The sequence below is a fragment of the Zootermopsis nevadensis genome, unplaced genomic scaffold (assembly GCF_977971745.1).
Source record: "Zootermopsis nevadensis isolate Lab colony 2312 unplaced genomic scaffold, Znev_1.0 Znev_ptg000022l, whole genome shotgun sequence".
NCBI classification, from domain to species: Eukaryota; Metazoa; Arthropoda; class Insecta; order Blattodea; family Termopsidae; genus Zootermopsis; species Zootermopsis nevadensis.
Window position 1 is genome coordinate 8,576,629 of NW_028259154.1, and position 17,694 is coordinate 8,594,322.

The following is a 17,694-nucleotide window of genomic DNA, read 5'->3' on the forward strand; positions in this document are numbered from 1 at the left end:
CAATCCTGACCTACTGAATGGTATTTTACAAATACATTTTCTGAAGTGAGAAGAAGTTAATGAATTGTATCTCAACAGTGCAATTGGAACAGTCTGTGAAGTATAACATCCTTCTGTAACAGGCAATAAATAATTAACATAAGTTTAGTTTCTATGTGAATTTTACTTAAAATAATACTGGTTAATTAAACATCCACCATAATTATTTTTTTCAGTAACCCCCCTGAAACGTTTTATGTATCCTGAAGGGACCACATTTTGGAAGCCCTAGTCATGGTTTTTGGTCATGGCAGTACCAGTATGAAGTACTGAAACACTGCTATATTAAATAAGTTGTATACTAATGTTCTTAATAACATAATACTTTCCATAATTATTTCTACCATCGATAAAAGATAAATTTATATTCTTGGTGTTTTCTTTGCCAGTGTTTTTATTTGATTCATATCATGCCTGAAAGATACATTTTTGTGTTACTATCTTAATCAATAGTTTAAACTTCCTCCTGATTTTCTAGACAACTGCATGTGTTATAAAATTATAATCAGTTAAAATTATGTTCTGTATAATGCTTTAAGTTATTGTATTTTGAATTTTCTATCCTCTACTGGTTTGACAATAGTCAATTAATTTACAAATGAAGTGGGAGTGCACACAGGATAGGGTTGTGATAATATAATGTCATACTTGTCCCTTTGAACAGATATTTTTGAAAGTACAAAGAGGTGGTATCCGTTATAAGCATTCATTTGAAGACAAGACAATTTGATGTTGTACATTAGTAGAGGACAAATTTGAATGTGGTACTGTCATTTCTTCTAAAATATTATGGCCTTGTCAGTTCCTGGACACAGCTTTCAAGACTGACATGGAACAAGCAGCAGAATTGGCTCTTACAAAGGGTACAACAGGTGAAGGCGTTGCTGATGGTGGTCGACGGTCTTCTGTCAAACTGACACGAAATAAATCATCCTTCTTCACATGTGAGACAGAGATTGCACCCCAAGCACAAGCAGGCAGTCCTTCTTTACATAGTGACTATGTGAGTCATTTGTTTCTGTTTCTGCTTTCTGTTCATTCATACATCATTTCTCTTGCAACTTCCTTTGCTTTCATCTGTTAATTATGTTTGGATTTCAGTTTCTTGTTTATGCTCTTTCTTTTTGTTATTCATCTATACTTCCTTCTGCCTTTTATTTACATTATTAGCCACTTATCTCTTTCATGTATTGCCTCTGCATCCATTTTTTAAGAGAATGTAAGATGATTATTCTGTTCAGATGTTACAGTAAGTCGTATAGCAGTTTTATTATTCGTGTATTCTACACCTTCAGTTTTAAAAAATTGCTCGTTAGTGTTCTGATAAAGTCTGGTAAAGATATAAATATCATATGCAAAATAATTAACTGTTTAATTAGGTTAACTAACTCTCATTTAGACTCGTGACAATTCATCAGGCTTACAGGCTGAGTGGCCAATACATGATTCTTGGCAGGGCCCTTGGTTCTTCTTCTCTCCTCCCACTGTCATGTCTAGCACATCTCTAGGGACCACCCACCCTCTTACCCAAAGGGTGTGTACCAGTGTTTTTTTCTGTAGTTGAATCGGCTGTGAACTACTAACCTCCATATTGATTCAAGGTTAAGTAAGCATGCATATGGCTTTGCTTCCACTTCACCTGTATATTTTTATACCTACAACAAATTCCTGGTGCCCTGTGTTTCAATGAACTGAGCCTGCATAAAACTTAGAGTAATGCATGTGGCTATACATGCAGTAGATATACGAATCAAATACTTTCATGAAAACAAGTGTACTGGCAGGAAAGATAGCACAGTCAGATTCATTATTTCTTAGAAAGTTTGCAGCTGAAAGATTCTTCACACAGCAGTTAGCACATTGTCCAGTATCTGAGATATGTTTAAAAAATAACATTTCAGGAGTTAGCTCTGTTCCCATCCTCAGGGTACTGCAGTCATTATTCTGGCATGTTTTATTGTTATTTTTTGTTGATATATATATATAATTTTATTTTCAAAGGAGTTTTGGCTTGATCCTGGTTGTGAACCTAATTCAAAAAATAAAAGCAATAAAAGATATCTGTCAGGATGATGACAATCTATCATATAAAGATAGAAGTGGAGCCACCTTCCAAATATTGTGTGTATTAAATGTATTTCAGAAAATGTGCACTGTCTATTATAATTATTGTGGAATTATGAAATTCACTTTGATTACTTTCACTGGTGATTGTGACTGTGAGAAAGAAGTTAATGTCCAACATTTTGGAGACAGTCTCTGCCTCCATCATCAGGATTGATTATGTTATGACTTACTACCTCTCTCCACTATGTTTCTCCTGTTGGTATGCTGATGGGCAAGGCCACTGAGATCAAAGAACTACGTATCTGTGGGTGTAAAGACAACAAGTATTCGTGCCATTCATCATTTCACCTCAGATGATAAGAGGCAAAGGCAGTTTTTGAAATGTTAGTACTATTGCCATGCTTGCATAGCTCATCACCTGAGAAGATTTCTTTTAACTCAGTCACCATGAAAGCTTTAAGTAATATTAAGTTAACTGTGTGTGAAATAATTGTCCACATTTTATAAATGTTCACAGAAATATTATGAATTTGATAGAACACAGAATGTGAGTTCCAGAAAAACAATCTAATTGTGCAATTATGGTGAATAGTTTTACTATCTCTATCTTGTTATTTCTGATTTTAATTTCTTTGCTTGTGCTGCTTCTAAGTCTTTGCTTCTTAATGTTGTAAGTTTCACCATTAAAATCACCTTAATATTTGATGTTTTGCTTATGTTTTGTTCCTTTATAGTTCAGAACATTATATGTCAATTCATAGGCTAATAATTGTGCTACAAAATATATGTCACAAACTGGTCATAAAGTGTACAGGATCTTATAATAACCTGTAACTATACAAATAGTTAATCCATTTGCATGTCAGGACTAAAACATAAGTACAAATTGTAATTTATTTTCCCATTAATATTGTTTAAGATTTGTTAGATAATTGTGACTTTTTCAAGATCTTCCCAAAAATTAAGATAAACAGTTTTCCCAACAACAGCTTGATTAAAAGGCGTTGGAATTTCATGAACCTCCATTCAAATGCAATAATATCACATTTGTTTATTTATAAGAGTCACCGTATTGCCAAACATTAAATTTGGTTATGGCTAATGTCCCTGCCTATGGTCTGTTTGACCTTAATGATATCTGCTCAACTAATAATTAAGGAAGCCATTTTTGATGTAGGGGTAATTTGTGAGGCAGATTCTTACATTAGTGTGATGACTAGTAGAGATGGATGTCAGTTCATTTTAGCATCTATAATTCATCACTTTCAGATTCAGGACTAAGGGAACTGAAAGGAAAAATCCTTGCTGGATATGGGCAGTATCAAATCTGAGACCTGGGACATTGAATTTTGATGCCTTATCCCTAGATCTCTAGGTCCCCACACATTCAGAATGTAATTTCCATAAAAATAAACATCGCATCATCTTCAAAAGATACAAACAAAAGTAGACTTTCAGAAACTTTCACCAATGGATTCTGGTAATTTTTAGTATGTATGTATTATGAAAATTAAAGGATTGCCGCCGACTGTCAAAACTGTTGCTAGATTCCAGCCAAAATATTACAAAACAATTAGAGGAAGAGGACCAGTAGTTTGATTCCAAATTCATGTTACAGGTGTGACAGTGATCTTAACTTTGGTCATGCACACAGATGAACTTATTCAGGAAGGCAGCAAATGCCAAATTCAAATTAGTATTCAGTCTCAACCTACAATGTGGTTCAGTCTCATCTTGTTTGACACTCTGTTAACATTATTTCTGCAACAGATGGTGCCAACTTCTCCTGAAGGAAGCAAGGGGAGCTACCCATCACAACATTACCCACCAGATGAAGTAGATGGGGCCTCAACCACAAAAGATGCATCTTCGGAAACAGAAGGTTGGTTGTCTGTTCAGATATATTTCATGAGTAAGAAATTAAAGAGGAGATTAGGAAAAGCACTTCCTTAGCTTAGCATTGTTTCTTTTCATGCATAAATCAGGAACTCTTCCTAAATTTGACTATATTTGCATTTTCCCCCACTGTTTTCTTCATCTCCTTTCCTTATTGAGACCTGAAAATTAAACTGATCATCCATTTTGCTGATAATAGTAACACATACTGTTACTGACTTTGCAACTTACTTACCACTAAACTGTTAATCCAGGAGTTAACGTTCAGCTGACAGCCCCTCAGTACAGGTATTTAAATCCCCTATTTCCATGTGATAGATGTTATCCCCTTGGGTCCCACTTTAAAATCATATTGAGTCATTAATTTAGTCACAGTGCATATCCTGGCTGTCGCCCTCGGTGGACAAGTGCTGAGCATGCTCACTTCTGGACCCAAGGTTTGCGGGTTCAAATCCGGCCTAGGTCGGATTTTTAAGGACGATAAAAATTTGTATCACAGCTTCCTTCAGAGGGGATGTAAAGCCATGTGTCCCACATTGTAGATTTATGACATGTAAAAGAACCTTACGGAGCATAAACGAGATTTTCGTAAGCAAAATTCAGCAGCCATTTCTCACCCATGTCTCCTGATTCACTACTAGGTGGCTCTAGCAGACAAATCAGGATTGAGTAGTTGTGCAGAGGCAGTGTGCTGTCACTCAATACTCATAAATGCACACTTGGAAGACAAAGAAACCTCCCACATGGGAGGAGGCCAAGGCTCGGCTTTGGGCTGTTGCACCATAGAGTCAGTCAGTCAGTCAGTCAGTCAGTCAGTCAGCCAGCCAGCATAGTCTGGCAACCATATTTAAATGGCCAAAGAGCTGTCTGGAAAGGATCAACAACTGAGAGTCATACAGTTGCTGCTTGGCTTTCATTGTTATGTCATAAGAATTTTAGAACATAACCTGTTAATGTTATGATCTTACATGCACCTAATGGCCTATCTAGTGATATTATCATGTAAGACTTGAGGTTCTCATATTATCATGTCATACTATGGAGTTGCAATTTTTTTTATATTTTATGTAATGATTATTTGAGTAACTCATACTATATAGCATTGGATGATGGAGCATTTAATGAATGGTGGAATTGGAAAAGAATGTGATTGTGGCCTACTTTGAGTTACTATCCCAGTATTGTGTCTCTGTATTGTAGTTAGAATGAGCGTGGGACAACGCATATGGCTGATGGTGAAATTTGCATGGGCCTTTGTGGAAAGTGCCATGGTGACATTAACAAGGCACCTGAACCATGTATCTCGTGATTACCGCTATGTTATGGAGGTACTCACATTGGAAAAGAAGATGCTTAAGGTATATCCATATTTTACTGCTTTATAGCTAGGCCTGAAGGCATAATAGCTTAATATTAATGAACAACATATAGTTTGGCATAAGTGGACTTTGTTCTTTGGGTTGATGCTTTGAAGGAACTTTACTTGTTATTTATGTGTGTATTTTGGCCTATCATGGCCATCAGAATGTATGTACAGCCATTATTTATTTGGTTTAAAGTCTGAATTTTACACATGGCATGGATGTTTGTGTGCACTTTTCACTCCTACTTGTTATCAGACTTATTGTAATAATCCCACTTTGGTAATTCTGGCAGAGATTAGTCTGCCCACCATGCTGGGAAAACTCTTTCAACTCTTAAATTGTGGGAGTGATTCTTGGAACGTTGTCTTTATACTGGAACTGTGAATAGCATACATCGTCAGGGCCATGTTAATTGTTTCAGCTTTATTATAAACACTTCATACTAATTAAAGAGTAATTTCTACAATGAAAACAGTTATAGGAAGATATCTGAAATGTATTTAAAAACGGAGAGCTATAGTTATTACTGCATGTTGATTGGCTGAGAAAAATATGAACAAACATCCTGTGATGCTCAGGAAAGTATGTCTTAATATAGTTTTATTATCAGTTATGTGGATCAGCACACTTCTTATTAATTTCAGTGTATTTATGTGTTTTTCTTTTTCTTTTTTAGTTTGTATTAAGTTTTCCCTAAAACAATTGTAGAAATCTAATTAATTTTATGTTGAAACTTTATCAGATATATGCATAGTGAGTTATACCTCATAGATTTTTTCTGTTCATCAGCTGATTAATTACCCTCCTTTGTCAAGATTTTAAATTATAAAAAAATTAATGAAGTTATGGATGTAAAAATAATTGTTTATAAAGAAACCAACATTTGAATTCTGTGTTTGAAAGGAATTGTTTTCTACAGCACATTTAATTTTTCAAATAAACTCAATTTTGATTATGGCTGTCTTCTAGGATGTTGCTCGAAGTAGTCTGATATATGTTCACTGACATTTCAGAGAAGTTTACTGCTTTCACCATCATCCTCTTGAAGGAGGCAGTAAGCTCCTCTGAAACACAAATCAACATTTACCAGACTCCACAGTGCAGCATTCTAGAAGGTAGCCATTTTCATACATGTCATTCTGAGAACCTCAGATCTCACTAAGCTAACTTTGAAATGGTGTCTGTTATTCTCGCACCAAAGATGCTTCATGATGTTACACACCGGTTCACATGACATTCTGTTACACATGTCTGCTTCCATAAGCCTTCCAGTAGCTTGCAGCATAGTAAGAATGATATTTGACTGATGTGTCAGTTTGTTTCATGTTGTGCCTACAGGAGAAATCAGACTTTGGTCAAGGTGTCCGTGTTGGCTCTGCAATGATGTGGCAGCCAATGCCCTCTGCAGTGGATCACAGTAAACTCAGGTAATGATTATGATTATGCTGTTAATATGACTTCACTTGATGGAGAGGGTTGTTGCCAGGAGTGTGGAAGATGTGGTGTGTTGCATCAGGCCTGACTAGATGTTCAGGTATTGTAGTTTAGCTGTGTAACCAGCCTTAGAAGTTATGTGTAGTTTCATATCATGTACATGGCATGCTCAGTATCTACAAAATTCAATATAAAACAGTAAAAATGTCTTGAATGTCATTATGCATTATATCAAATCTAGAAGAAGTATTAATAGTATAGTATTAGAATTAGGTATACATTCAGTTTGATTTCATTTTTATCTGTAAGAATTTTAAGTATCATTCACATTGCATAAATTTTAGATTGATTCTTTTATTTTGTGATTTATCAACCTTTATCATATTACTGCAATTCATTATCGCAGTAGCTCATTAGCTTACAGAACTATGAAGGAAGAAATCTTTATCGTTATTTCCTTGTTGATTCAGTTATGTTCAGACATCTTGAATTGTGTCTTGTCACTTAGTGTAGCTTGTAATTATTTAATCTGTATTAACACCACTAGCTTTTATTTGTGATACTAAATAAAAACTGTTGGTATTAATAAAGATTGGCTGTCTGAGGTTGAAGTAATGACACCTTATTGGCCTGCATGTGGCTGAATGTCCAATATATCTATAGTCCCACTACATTTTATTGAGGAGCGCATTTTAACACCATGCTGAGTGATTTGAGGTATACTCTGCAAAGTTCCAGTCATACCTTTGTATAGACAAAGAAACTTGTGTCTGATGTTCTTCTGAAACCTGTAGATGGAGACAGTATGTTTTTCCAAAACATTGGCATTGTGAGCCTACACAACATCAATATTTTGATTGCCATGAGATCCTCAGTTCTGACAGCAGATTATAGTTTTCAGTGGCAGATTCTTTTATACTACATGCTTATTTTTTGGTTTTTCTACTCATAGTTTTTATGTACCTGTGAATTGCAGTTACTATGGCAGGATCTGTGAAATACATCTGTTTAACAGTAGAAGAACAGTATGTTGATACTGATTGAGGGGGAGGGCTCGATGATACCCCACTTGAAGGTCCTGCATCTTCTTACAGAAGTGAAGATTTAGAATACTGCTCTAAACTTCCCTCTTTTTTTAAAAAAAAAAAAGCAGATGTGCAGTAGTTTGTGGGGAACAAAATTGGCTAAACAAATCCACAGATCCCAATATTTCCAACAATTCACAACCTGTCAGTTTCTTGTTGCTGTATTTTGAAATCATATTACCACTTACTTCACAAGAGACCCACTGCTGTATGTAGCAAGAAGTGTATGGAATTTAGCCAAAAATTTATGTATTTGTGAAACATGGGGCACTAACTGCTATATTTATTGTGCTGAGATTGATATATAAACAATGAAGATATTTTTGTAGAATGATGCATATAAATTTTCAAATCCCATATTATTGGGTTGAATGGGAAGCGTTTGCATTTTTCACATGAAAAGTCACAATGTTTTTTTTTTAAATATATTTACAATATGTAATCAATTATATAATTTCCATTGCTTGCTATTACTATCTCCCAATGTGTCACAAGCTTTTCATTCTGGCCTAAAAACTTTTCTTGGTTTTGATTAAAAATATGCTATTCAAATCTTTCAAATCTCATTTTATTTAAGTGGTTTTGCAGTGATCTGAATAAATGATAATCGGATGGTGCCAAGTCTGATGAATATGGTGGGTGGTCTAAAATTTCCCAATTCAGTTCCTTTATTTTTTTCTGCGTCATTGAACTGACATGGGGATGAGCATTGTCCTGGTGAAAGACAGCTCCTTTTATGTTGATGAGATGTGGACGTTTTTGCTTAAGGCATTCTTTTACTCAGTCCAATTGTTGACAGTAAACTTCTGAATTTATGGTTTTGTTGGGTTATAAAATGCAAAAACTTTCCATTCAACCCAATAAATTCTGCCCTGCTGCCAAGCAAGAGTTTGAATTCTCAGTTCTTAGAAAATTAAATAATCTTCATTCCTACTGCACATTCCAGTATGGGTTCATAATCATGGAAAGCCTAATTGAATAAATATTGATTATTTTCTTAATCAGCATTAACCAATTTGTAACGAAGTATTGCATTTCCTTTGAGATAGGAACTGAATTTTTAATATTATTCAGATGAGTTCTGACTCCAGAGTTTTAAAGTTCATTAACACATCTGTATTTAGTCTCAAACTTTATTATTTCTGGAATATTTTGTGCAACATAGATGAGATTTGGACAAATTCAAATACAAGAATAGCATTTAGCATGCATGGAATGTAGGAAGCAGAGTATAAAATAAGCAAACAAACAAACAAACAAACTATTAACACTATAAAAAGACACCACCAAGATCTGCACCGGCGGCGGCTACAGGCGGGCTCGCACCCGGACCCTTCCGTGCTGTCCTACTCGCCGGGGCTTCAGCGTAACGGCCTTGCCTTCTGGTGGCCGGGTATGGGCACGGAGCTTTAGCGCCATCCATTTGGCACTAGTGTCTTTTTTATAGTGTTAATAGTTTGTTTGTATGCTTATTTTATATTCTAATATACTACACGATATGCAAAGTTTTAAGATTACTAAGCAGAGACTCACGGAATTGTAAGAATATTTAATACCCATAAAGGTCAGCAAACTTCTATCTATTATAAAGAATATCCAACTTTGCCAGGCAGTTGATACCATAATTTGAAGTCCAAGTTCAATCCTATCTCATGACAGTTCAGTAATTTATGGTGAACAAAGTGGCATTTTACTGTGTGAATTTTGGTTTTCTGCTTCAATTGTTTTCCTAAAGTTTCTCCAAACCAGCCAGCAGAGTATCTTTATGCATTACATCATAATGACAACCAGTCACCCAAAGCCAACTCTTGAATTATAGTGTATATTAAATATCCTACAGATAAGTTATAATGTCCATCATAATATTGGGGCTTATGATGCATGTGAACTTGCCAAAATCTGTGTAATTCAAACCTGTCATAGAAGATGATTTCTGAGTTTCAAACTTTACATGTTCACGTCACTCTGGGAAGGAAATTGATGGTTAAACTTGGTGGCATAGTAATTCATGTGTTTTGTGGGAATCAAGACACCAGTTTCAGTCCCATTCTTAGGTGACAACATTTATTACTTGAAATGAAAACTAAATGAACTCCTGTAGTGCATGCAGTAACATGAAGATGGGAGTAGAACCAACTCCTGAAACATCTTTAATTTCAATTACACCTCAAGCAATGGACAGTATCAAACATAGCTTTCCTGTAACAAATAAACCATTGCTGAAAACCTTGCAAATTTCATTAAATATAAATGTGTGTAGTGTTAGCCACGGTTGGAATGCTATATGTAGTGATACAGTATGTTGAAAAGTACTGTGATTGCAGCAATGTTTAAGTGTGTGTATGTTGATATGAGAGATGATGCTGTTTTCTATTGTGCATGATATAGGGTAGTGTATAAATCCCAGCTGTGGTAAATCTGATTTGAGGTCACTTGCTATTTGCCATTCATCCTAGTTTATGTGAGTACATGCTAGTTCCATCTGCCTGCTGCACATTTGACGTTAATTTAGAAATCAGCACTAGGTTGTTTATGTTGCACTTAGTAATGGATTTTACTCATTACTCTGCAAATTTTAATTACAAGTGATCATGGAAACTCTGCCTACTTTTAAACCAAATTTTGGATTCAGCCAATAATCTTGTTATTAAACTTTGATATAGAACTTGTGTGTATAGTTAGCCTGTTTGTGCATTTGTATAGGTCCTTTTGTAAAAGAACCAGGGAGGTTCAACATTGCCAATACTAAAGTAAGCCATTGAGCAAGTTTAATCCATATCATATACTTACTATCAGTTTCTTATTTTCAGTTATTTAGATTTGGTGGCTCTGTTATTCACTCACATTATGTAGTGTCATAGGATAGAATGATTAATGAACAGTAACATGACAAAATGTTTAAGGAAGTGTATGTGGCCTAATTTAATCCTTTAATACTCAGTGGTAACTGTATATACTATCTACTTTAACAGTCAGTAACTCTGCCATTTGCCCACTGAGTTAAGGTATAGGTCGCACGAGTAGTGGCGACACCTAAGTGCGCGATGTGTAAGCTGAGAGAGGGGAGTCCAGTAGTAGTGGGGGTCGCACAGCCTCAGCTGCGGTGACACTGATCTAAACACAGCTAGAGCTACAAACCAACTGAAGCTGACACCCCTCTGGCACGTGCTTCGGATAGGTCCATCTCGTACGACCATAATCAGTCCTTTGCACAAGTGCCAGAACTTCTCACGCGACCTATACTACAGTATTTTCATTGAAAGACAGGGGAGAAATCTCAGTCAGGATTTTGCAAAGATACTTTCAATGTTATCCACTCATCTTCTCAGTCAGAGCAGTTTCATGTGGTGATAACACTGTTTGAAAATCCTATTTGAAACTTGGCTGGGTTTCTGGCTGTCTCTCCTGAGATTTTTCTGTTTTTCCTCAGTCCTACAGGCAGATTCTGGGATAATACAAGTGCTTCAACATAGGCCACAACCACTTCATTCTCCATGTCCTTAAATCATTAATTTTATTCATCGACTGGCAAGTTGTCATATACTTATTTTGTCATTGTTTATTCACATAGCCATTGTATTTGACTTGTGTATCATTTCCTTTATATATCCCCATTCCATTCATTAACTGCCTCATTTCTTATGTAATTCCCCCTCCCCTTTACAGCTGTTAGTTATTCTCTTTGATAATCTTAGTATGTGTAACACTCTGGTTCCCGAATATTCCAGTCATGATTCTCAGAAGTACAAATGTATCTGAGCATTTAATGTCACATTGGTCTGTGTTACCGTTGGTGCAACATTTTGTTTAAATGTAGGCTTAGGATTCATGTAATGACATGATGTACCATGAAGCATATGAATTTTTAAGTGACTATTGTCTGAAGCACTGAGCTAGTAGATTTGGTAGTTGCCTTGTAGCCCCCATGTGTTTGTGTTTGCATTTCCAAGGCTGGGGGGTGCTGACGATCAAGCTGGCATAGCCGAGGATGGTACAGAGCTGCACACCGAAGCCTCCTCTAGTCAAAGTGCCAGGTGGGTTGCATGTAGACATCACTGTCTGTTGATTGTACATGTATAATTGATACCCCCACATCTGTGTAGCCCATTGATCCATGTTTTGTGAGATTCCTAGTGATGATAATACAGTAACATTTACTATGAGTGGTTGTCACCATAACAGCATGATAATTGTAATGTTATCATCTTTTCTGCGACTGTTTTCATGACCCTTGTGTATAAACGTTGCATACAAAAAAAGAAATTCATCAAGCCATTGCATTAATAAAATCTTCTCAGGCCAGCAGCCATGTCAAATGACTAACCTTGAAAATAAGGACAGAGATTTCTCTCAAAACATTGGCAGAGTTTAACCAAGTGACACAGCTGCTGGCCCAAGAAGATTTTATTAATGACATCTGCCATGAAAGCTTCACATCATAAGTTATTGCATTGTTTAGAGTCTCCCCTTCAGTACATTGTTTATATAGCTCTGAGGGCTCTCAGTTTGGATGTAACTTGGTATGGTAGACCTATACTAAATTTTGCCAAACCATTTTCATTTTGGTTTAGTTTTTTTCAGCTTAGGGGCTGCTTTGCCTAAGGGCTTGTGTTCATAGTTTGTGTCCTTTGTCAGAATTTTATTGAACCCTGTGTGGAAATTTAATTTTCATTTCTTTTTTTAAGAGCCATGCTCCTCAATACATTTTTTGGTGTGTCTCATTTCATTCTTACATGAGAAAATAATGTCTCAAAAACTTGTATGGATCTATAAGATACACATGTTATATCTTGTATGTGCACAAAGGTAAATGATTTTGAGGAAGTATAATAACAATATTCATTACATGTGCACTATCAAATCATCCACAAAGTCCCTATATTTCTGCCACCATTTCCACTGGCTGTTGAACACTTGGAAAGGATCCACCTGGTGGATCAGTTGGAATCCTTCAAAAAGTTACATCTATTCAGGGTCACAGTTATAAATATAATAATCAAAAGATATAGTGTCTATATTGGCCTTTGCTTTAATTTCCTCAACAATATCTGCAATGGCTTATTGCTTATATGCAGACAGATGTTCCCTAAGAATGAAACTTTCAGCATCATTCCCAAGGGTTTTTCTTTTGCTTTCTTTTGTGTGTAAGGCTGTAGTGTTGGCTATACTGCACCTGCCATAAGGATGCCTGATAGATATGTAGGATTTGAGGTTTTCACGGCGGTGAGTCTGAAGATTGCTGTCTTCTGGGTTGTTGCGCAGTATAATCTGGTAGAAGTTTACCAACATTTCAGAAGTCCTTGCTGCCTCCATCATCAAGGCAATCATCGCCGTGATGATGGAGGCAGCAAGGACCTCTGAAACATCGGTAATCTTCTACCAGATTACACTGCGCAACAACTCTTCATGCCTGATGGAGCTGGCAAGCTTTAGCATGTTCATATAAATATTGCAGACGTAGTATCAAATTGATGTATGTGTAATAAAACTGAAAGGCATTTGTCTATACAGAGTATGTTTATTAGTATTCTTTGTGACATGGAATTAGTCATATGCTTTGAATAGGTATACACAGTTGTCACTGTGGCACATTTATAATAAAATACATTGCACTACAATGTATTAGGCATATTAATTATTCAGTGAGTTCATTTAATGAGAGATCATTTTCTCAGTGCTGGTCATCTGGGTTATACATGATGTGAATTTGTAAGCGGATGCCAGTGTTTTGGAGGAACATATCTGTGTTTCAACCCAGAAGACAAGTCATAAACATTTTCACCATGCTGAGAATCTCAGATCTCACTTTTTTTTTTTCAGAGTTCTGTAGAAAATTAATGTAATAACATAGATCCAAAAGTCATGCAGTCACTATTTAAATATTTATTCACCAGATAAAATATAATTTGTCAAGTGTCGTTAAATCCTTATTCTGAATCATATATTTACCAAATCAAGATGTTACCAGTGTTTAATTTTTTTCTCTTACTCTAAATAAAACCAGTACTACTTAGGTTCATAATTTTTGCACAAAATTTTAATACATATAACTATACAACTTTACAATTTTATGATTTATATTTTTTATAGAACTGTCATCTGTTGACTGTGATATCCCCCATAGTGTCCTCTCTCTTTTTTATTATTTTTTTATTTGCATTTGTATTAATGAACACCTTTCTCCATTGACTTATTATGATAGTGTGATACATGACCAGCAATTTTTCATACTACTTCAGATGCTATATTCAGATGTAAATACTATAACTCAAGACATTTCTTTGAACCATAGATGAAAAATAACAAAATATTTTATTACAAATGTGGTATTTACCAGAGTCAGTTGTTTATATATTCTTCTGTACACATTGAATGTTTGATCAGCTATAAAAATGTGGAGAAAACAGTATTGTCTATGTGCACATCTTACAAAAAATCCTGCACTTCATATAGATATGGTCATAAAATTTATATTATTATTTGATGGTTGGTGTCTGATAAGCAGTATGTTTTGTGTTAGAAATGCACATGACATAAAATATTGTATCACATCACATCAGAGGCTACAAGTTTGGTCTGGGAGATTTCTTATGAACTGAGATTTATTAAAAAAAATTAATAAAATATTTATATAAATGATAGTTATTTTTGGTCAAAATATTAATTACAAGTTAATTTATATTCACACATAAATGTGATGTGTATCATCACATTTCAGTTCAAGTAATATTCATAGAAAATTTTAAAACATGCTACACTTTCAGTTTCCAAAATGCATTTTACAAAGCCCAAACATTTTGTAGTATTTGAATTAGTGTGAAAAACAAGTCATAAAATAAAGTACTGGTACATTTGCTTAAGTATCCTAGGGTAATTCATAATAGCAGCAAGGTACAATGAGGCAAAATGATACACAGAAATATAAGCAACACTCTGGCAAGCAGTTCATACATTTCTGTGTGTGTGTGTGTGTGTGTGTGTGTGTGTAGTCTGGTATAAGTTGGCCTACAGTCCCATATTTCAGAGGTGCTTCCTGCCTCCATCATTGGGCTGTCATTAACACTATCTTCATAATCCCTACCAATGTGTGTTATATCCTTTTTTCCCTGTTTGTCTGTCTGTCTATATCTCTCTCTGCATAGATGTTTATTGTCTTTATTCTGATAAGTTTGTGTTTCTTAATCTGTGTGTCTTTGTTTTGTCTCCATATATGTTTTATTGTCTCTGTATTCTACAAGTTTGTATATATGGCATTCTGTATGTATTTATTTGTTTGTGTCTATATGTTTTTTACTTTTTCTTCAGTCCTTAAGTTGCTGCAAGTTTGGTTCTATGCCTTTATTTGTGTTTGTGTGTATTTATACTTATATATGAATTGTGGAGCTCATGTTAGTCACCCTGTATTAATTCCATTGCCTTAAATCTAATCGTCGTCACACTGCAGTAATTGTTATTAGACTGGAGTCAGTTCAAACAATAAACTCCTCCACTCCCTAACTAGTTCATACCAGTTTGTAATTTTGAATTCTGTATTATGTAACAAATCAATTTTCACTGTTTCTTCAAAGTGTAATCTTGGAACAAGCAAGAAAAGACAGTTTTCTCTGCTTGTGTCCATCAGAATTAGAAATTTCTGTTAAGTGGAAGCACTTATTCAATGCTAGCCACCTGAAAACATCATCAGAAGCACAGTTTTTATCTTATTAATTCGTCTAAAATCGGGAACAGTAAGAAATTTAAAAATGTAATTTTATCTAAATCAGATTACCTTCTTGACATAATCTTTAACTGCCTTTTAAGATAAACTTTTTTTATACATCTGATCGAAATGTCATATATTGTTTAGGAACATTCTTGTTCTGCTCTTAACATTATGTATGTATGTCTGTCTGTCTTCTCTCAAAGTAACTTGAGTACACAAATGAAAAGTCATTTATTTTTTCTTTAAAAATCAAATCATCAGTATAATGTTAAACCCTTTTGAATTCCAGTTATTATATTTACTGAGTAATGCTGAGAGTCAGATGCATGAGGTTGGGTTTCATGCCTCTTAGCACTTGTTTTGAATGAGTTCTACAAACAAATGTTTAATATATCTTTATTTACTTCATATAAGTAGTTTGTCAGCTATGATTTAAGTCCATTCTCTAAACTGGAGGATATTGATTGTGCACTTTGACCAAAATGTATAGTTTCCTTCTAACTTTACTATTCATTTATTCATAATTTTACAGTACACTTCTAAAGGAGCACTCTATTTAGTTTTTAGTGTTAAAATTATGTGGTTATGATTTCATAGTTTGAGCACTGATTATGTTCTCTTTGTCTTTTGTGTTTTTCTCTTACAAAAAACCACATAGACGTTTCTTATATATAAAACGCACGTGCACAGACACACACACACACACACACACACAGAGGCGATTTCAGACACCTGAATTTGAAAATTACTTTCCTTGCTGTAAGGTATTCTTAGGGTCTTATTTTATGTGTGTATGTATGTCTCAGTTAATTAATGTAATTTATGTCTTTTCTTGTCCTGGTCCTTCATGTTAGGTATTGGTGTAATAGGCCAACTCATCAGAAAAACTAAATGCTAAAACATCCAATTTAATCCATTTGGTGCCCTGAATGTAAACTCTGAAGCACTGCACAATAAATTTGCTGGAAATTTATATCAAACTATTATGTAATACAGATCACTTTATCCAGTGTCCTTATTATGTTTCACTTTGGCTCCCTAACCCACATGTGTTTTGGTTTTTACACTTGTGTTGCTGCACTGTACTGGGTTGCTTGGTTTAGGCTAGATCCTGTTCCCCTCCCAGCCAGGGCCAGCACGTCACTGGACCAGTTAGATGAAAGCACACCAGATGAAGTGAAGCTCTTGGGCAGGTGAGATCCCTTCTTCACAGATTTTGTGTCGTTAAAATGCCATCATATGTGTATATATATATATATATATGTTACTAAAACATTTGTATTAAGAGTTCATAAGATCCTAACCCTTTCAGACTGAAGTAGTCCAACTTTAAATTATTGGGAAGTGGTGGTTTTCTGAATCTGGAGATGACTTAAAAGTATTTATTTTGTGCAGCCTGCTGTGCATTTTTGCGGTATAAATAATCACTAAATCATGAGTCTGAAGGGGCTTTAGGAGTAATTTCATAGTAAACAAAGTATCATCTAGGGCTGGTAAAATGTTTCTTTATTAATGATGGTGGTCTTCCAGGTTATGACAGAGTGCTGTCTTGCAGGTAGTTACCAACATTCCTCCAAAATGTTGGTAAACACTTGCAAGATGATGTGGCATCACAACCCTGACAGCTACCATCAAAATCCTCACTGCCAATTACTTCATTTGTTGCATCAGAGCCATTGCACTGGAATTTAGAAGTTAGGACTACCTTTTATATTTTATTTAGAATGAAACTATTTCTAGGATAGAGTTATCTCACATATATATGGAAAAATGTCTTAAGTCTAGTTTTAATATTTTGATATGTGTGTTTTTACTCCCTACATATGATGGTATCCCATTTGGAAGTTAAGGCAATAAATAAGCTCACGTATGGTGACTTTCAGATATAAAAGCATGTATATGAATGACTGAATGGTTGTGGGATTAGTTAAAACAACTTTGCATTACCAGAGTTTCATACATGGTGAGCAGTGGTAAGGTATCAGAAATATGTGATTTATAATTCAAAACAAATGGAAATGACCACTCTTTTTCATATTAATGTCCAGTGCTGTTTGCACTTGAACTCAAATGATGGCATTGAATCTTTAGGTTTTCTCAGTATATA

The 17,694-nt window shown here is 35.0% G+C and overlaps 1 protein-coding gene across 16 annotated transcripts in view; it reads left to right on the plus strand.

Moving 5' to 3' along the window:
• The window catches only part of Piezo (piezo type mechanosensitive ion channel component), a 160,042-nt gene that overhangs the window by 103,011 nt on the left and 39,337 nt on the right, over nt 1-17,694 (plus strand). For 10 of the 16 annotated variants that reach the window (XM_087354064.1, XM_087354067.1, XM_087354072.1 and 7 more), the window contains 6 exons: nt 842-1,042; nt 3,877-3,988; nt 5,203-5,360; nt 6,705-6,793; nt 11,836-11,919; nt 16,691-16,780. In XM_087354064.1, the coding sequence (XP_087210190.1) occupies nt 842-1,042; nt 3,877-3,988; nt 5,203-5,360; nt 6,705-6,793; nt 11,836-11,919; nt 16,691-16,780 (734 nt within the window). The remainder of the gene's footprint in view (nt 1-841; nt 1,043-3,876; nt 3,989-5,202; nt 5,361-6,704; nt 6,794-11,835; nt 11,920-16,690; nt 16,781-17,694) is intronic. The other 6 variants (XM_087354071.1, XM_087354074.1, XM_087354077.1 and 3 more) reach the window with 4 other exon arrangements.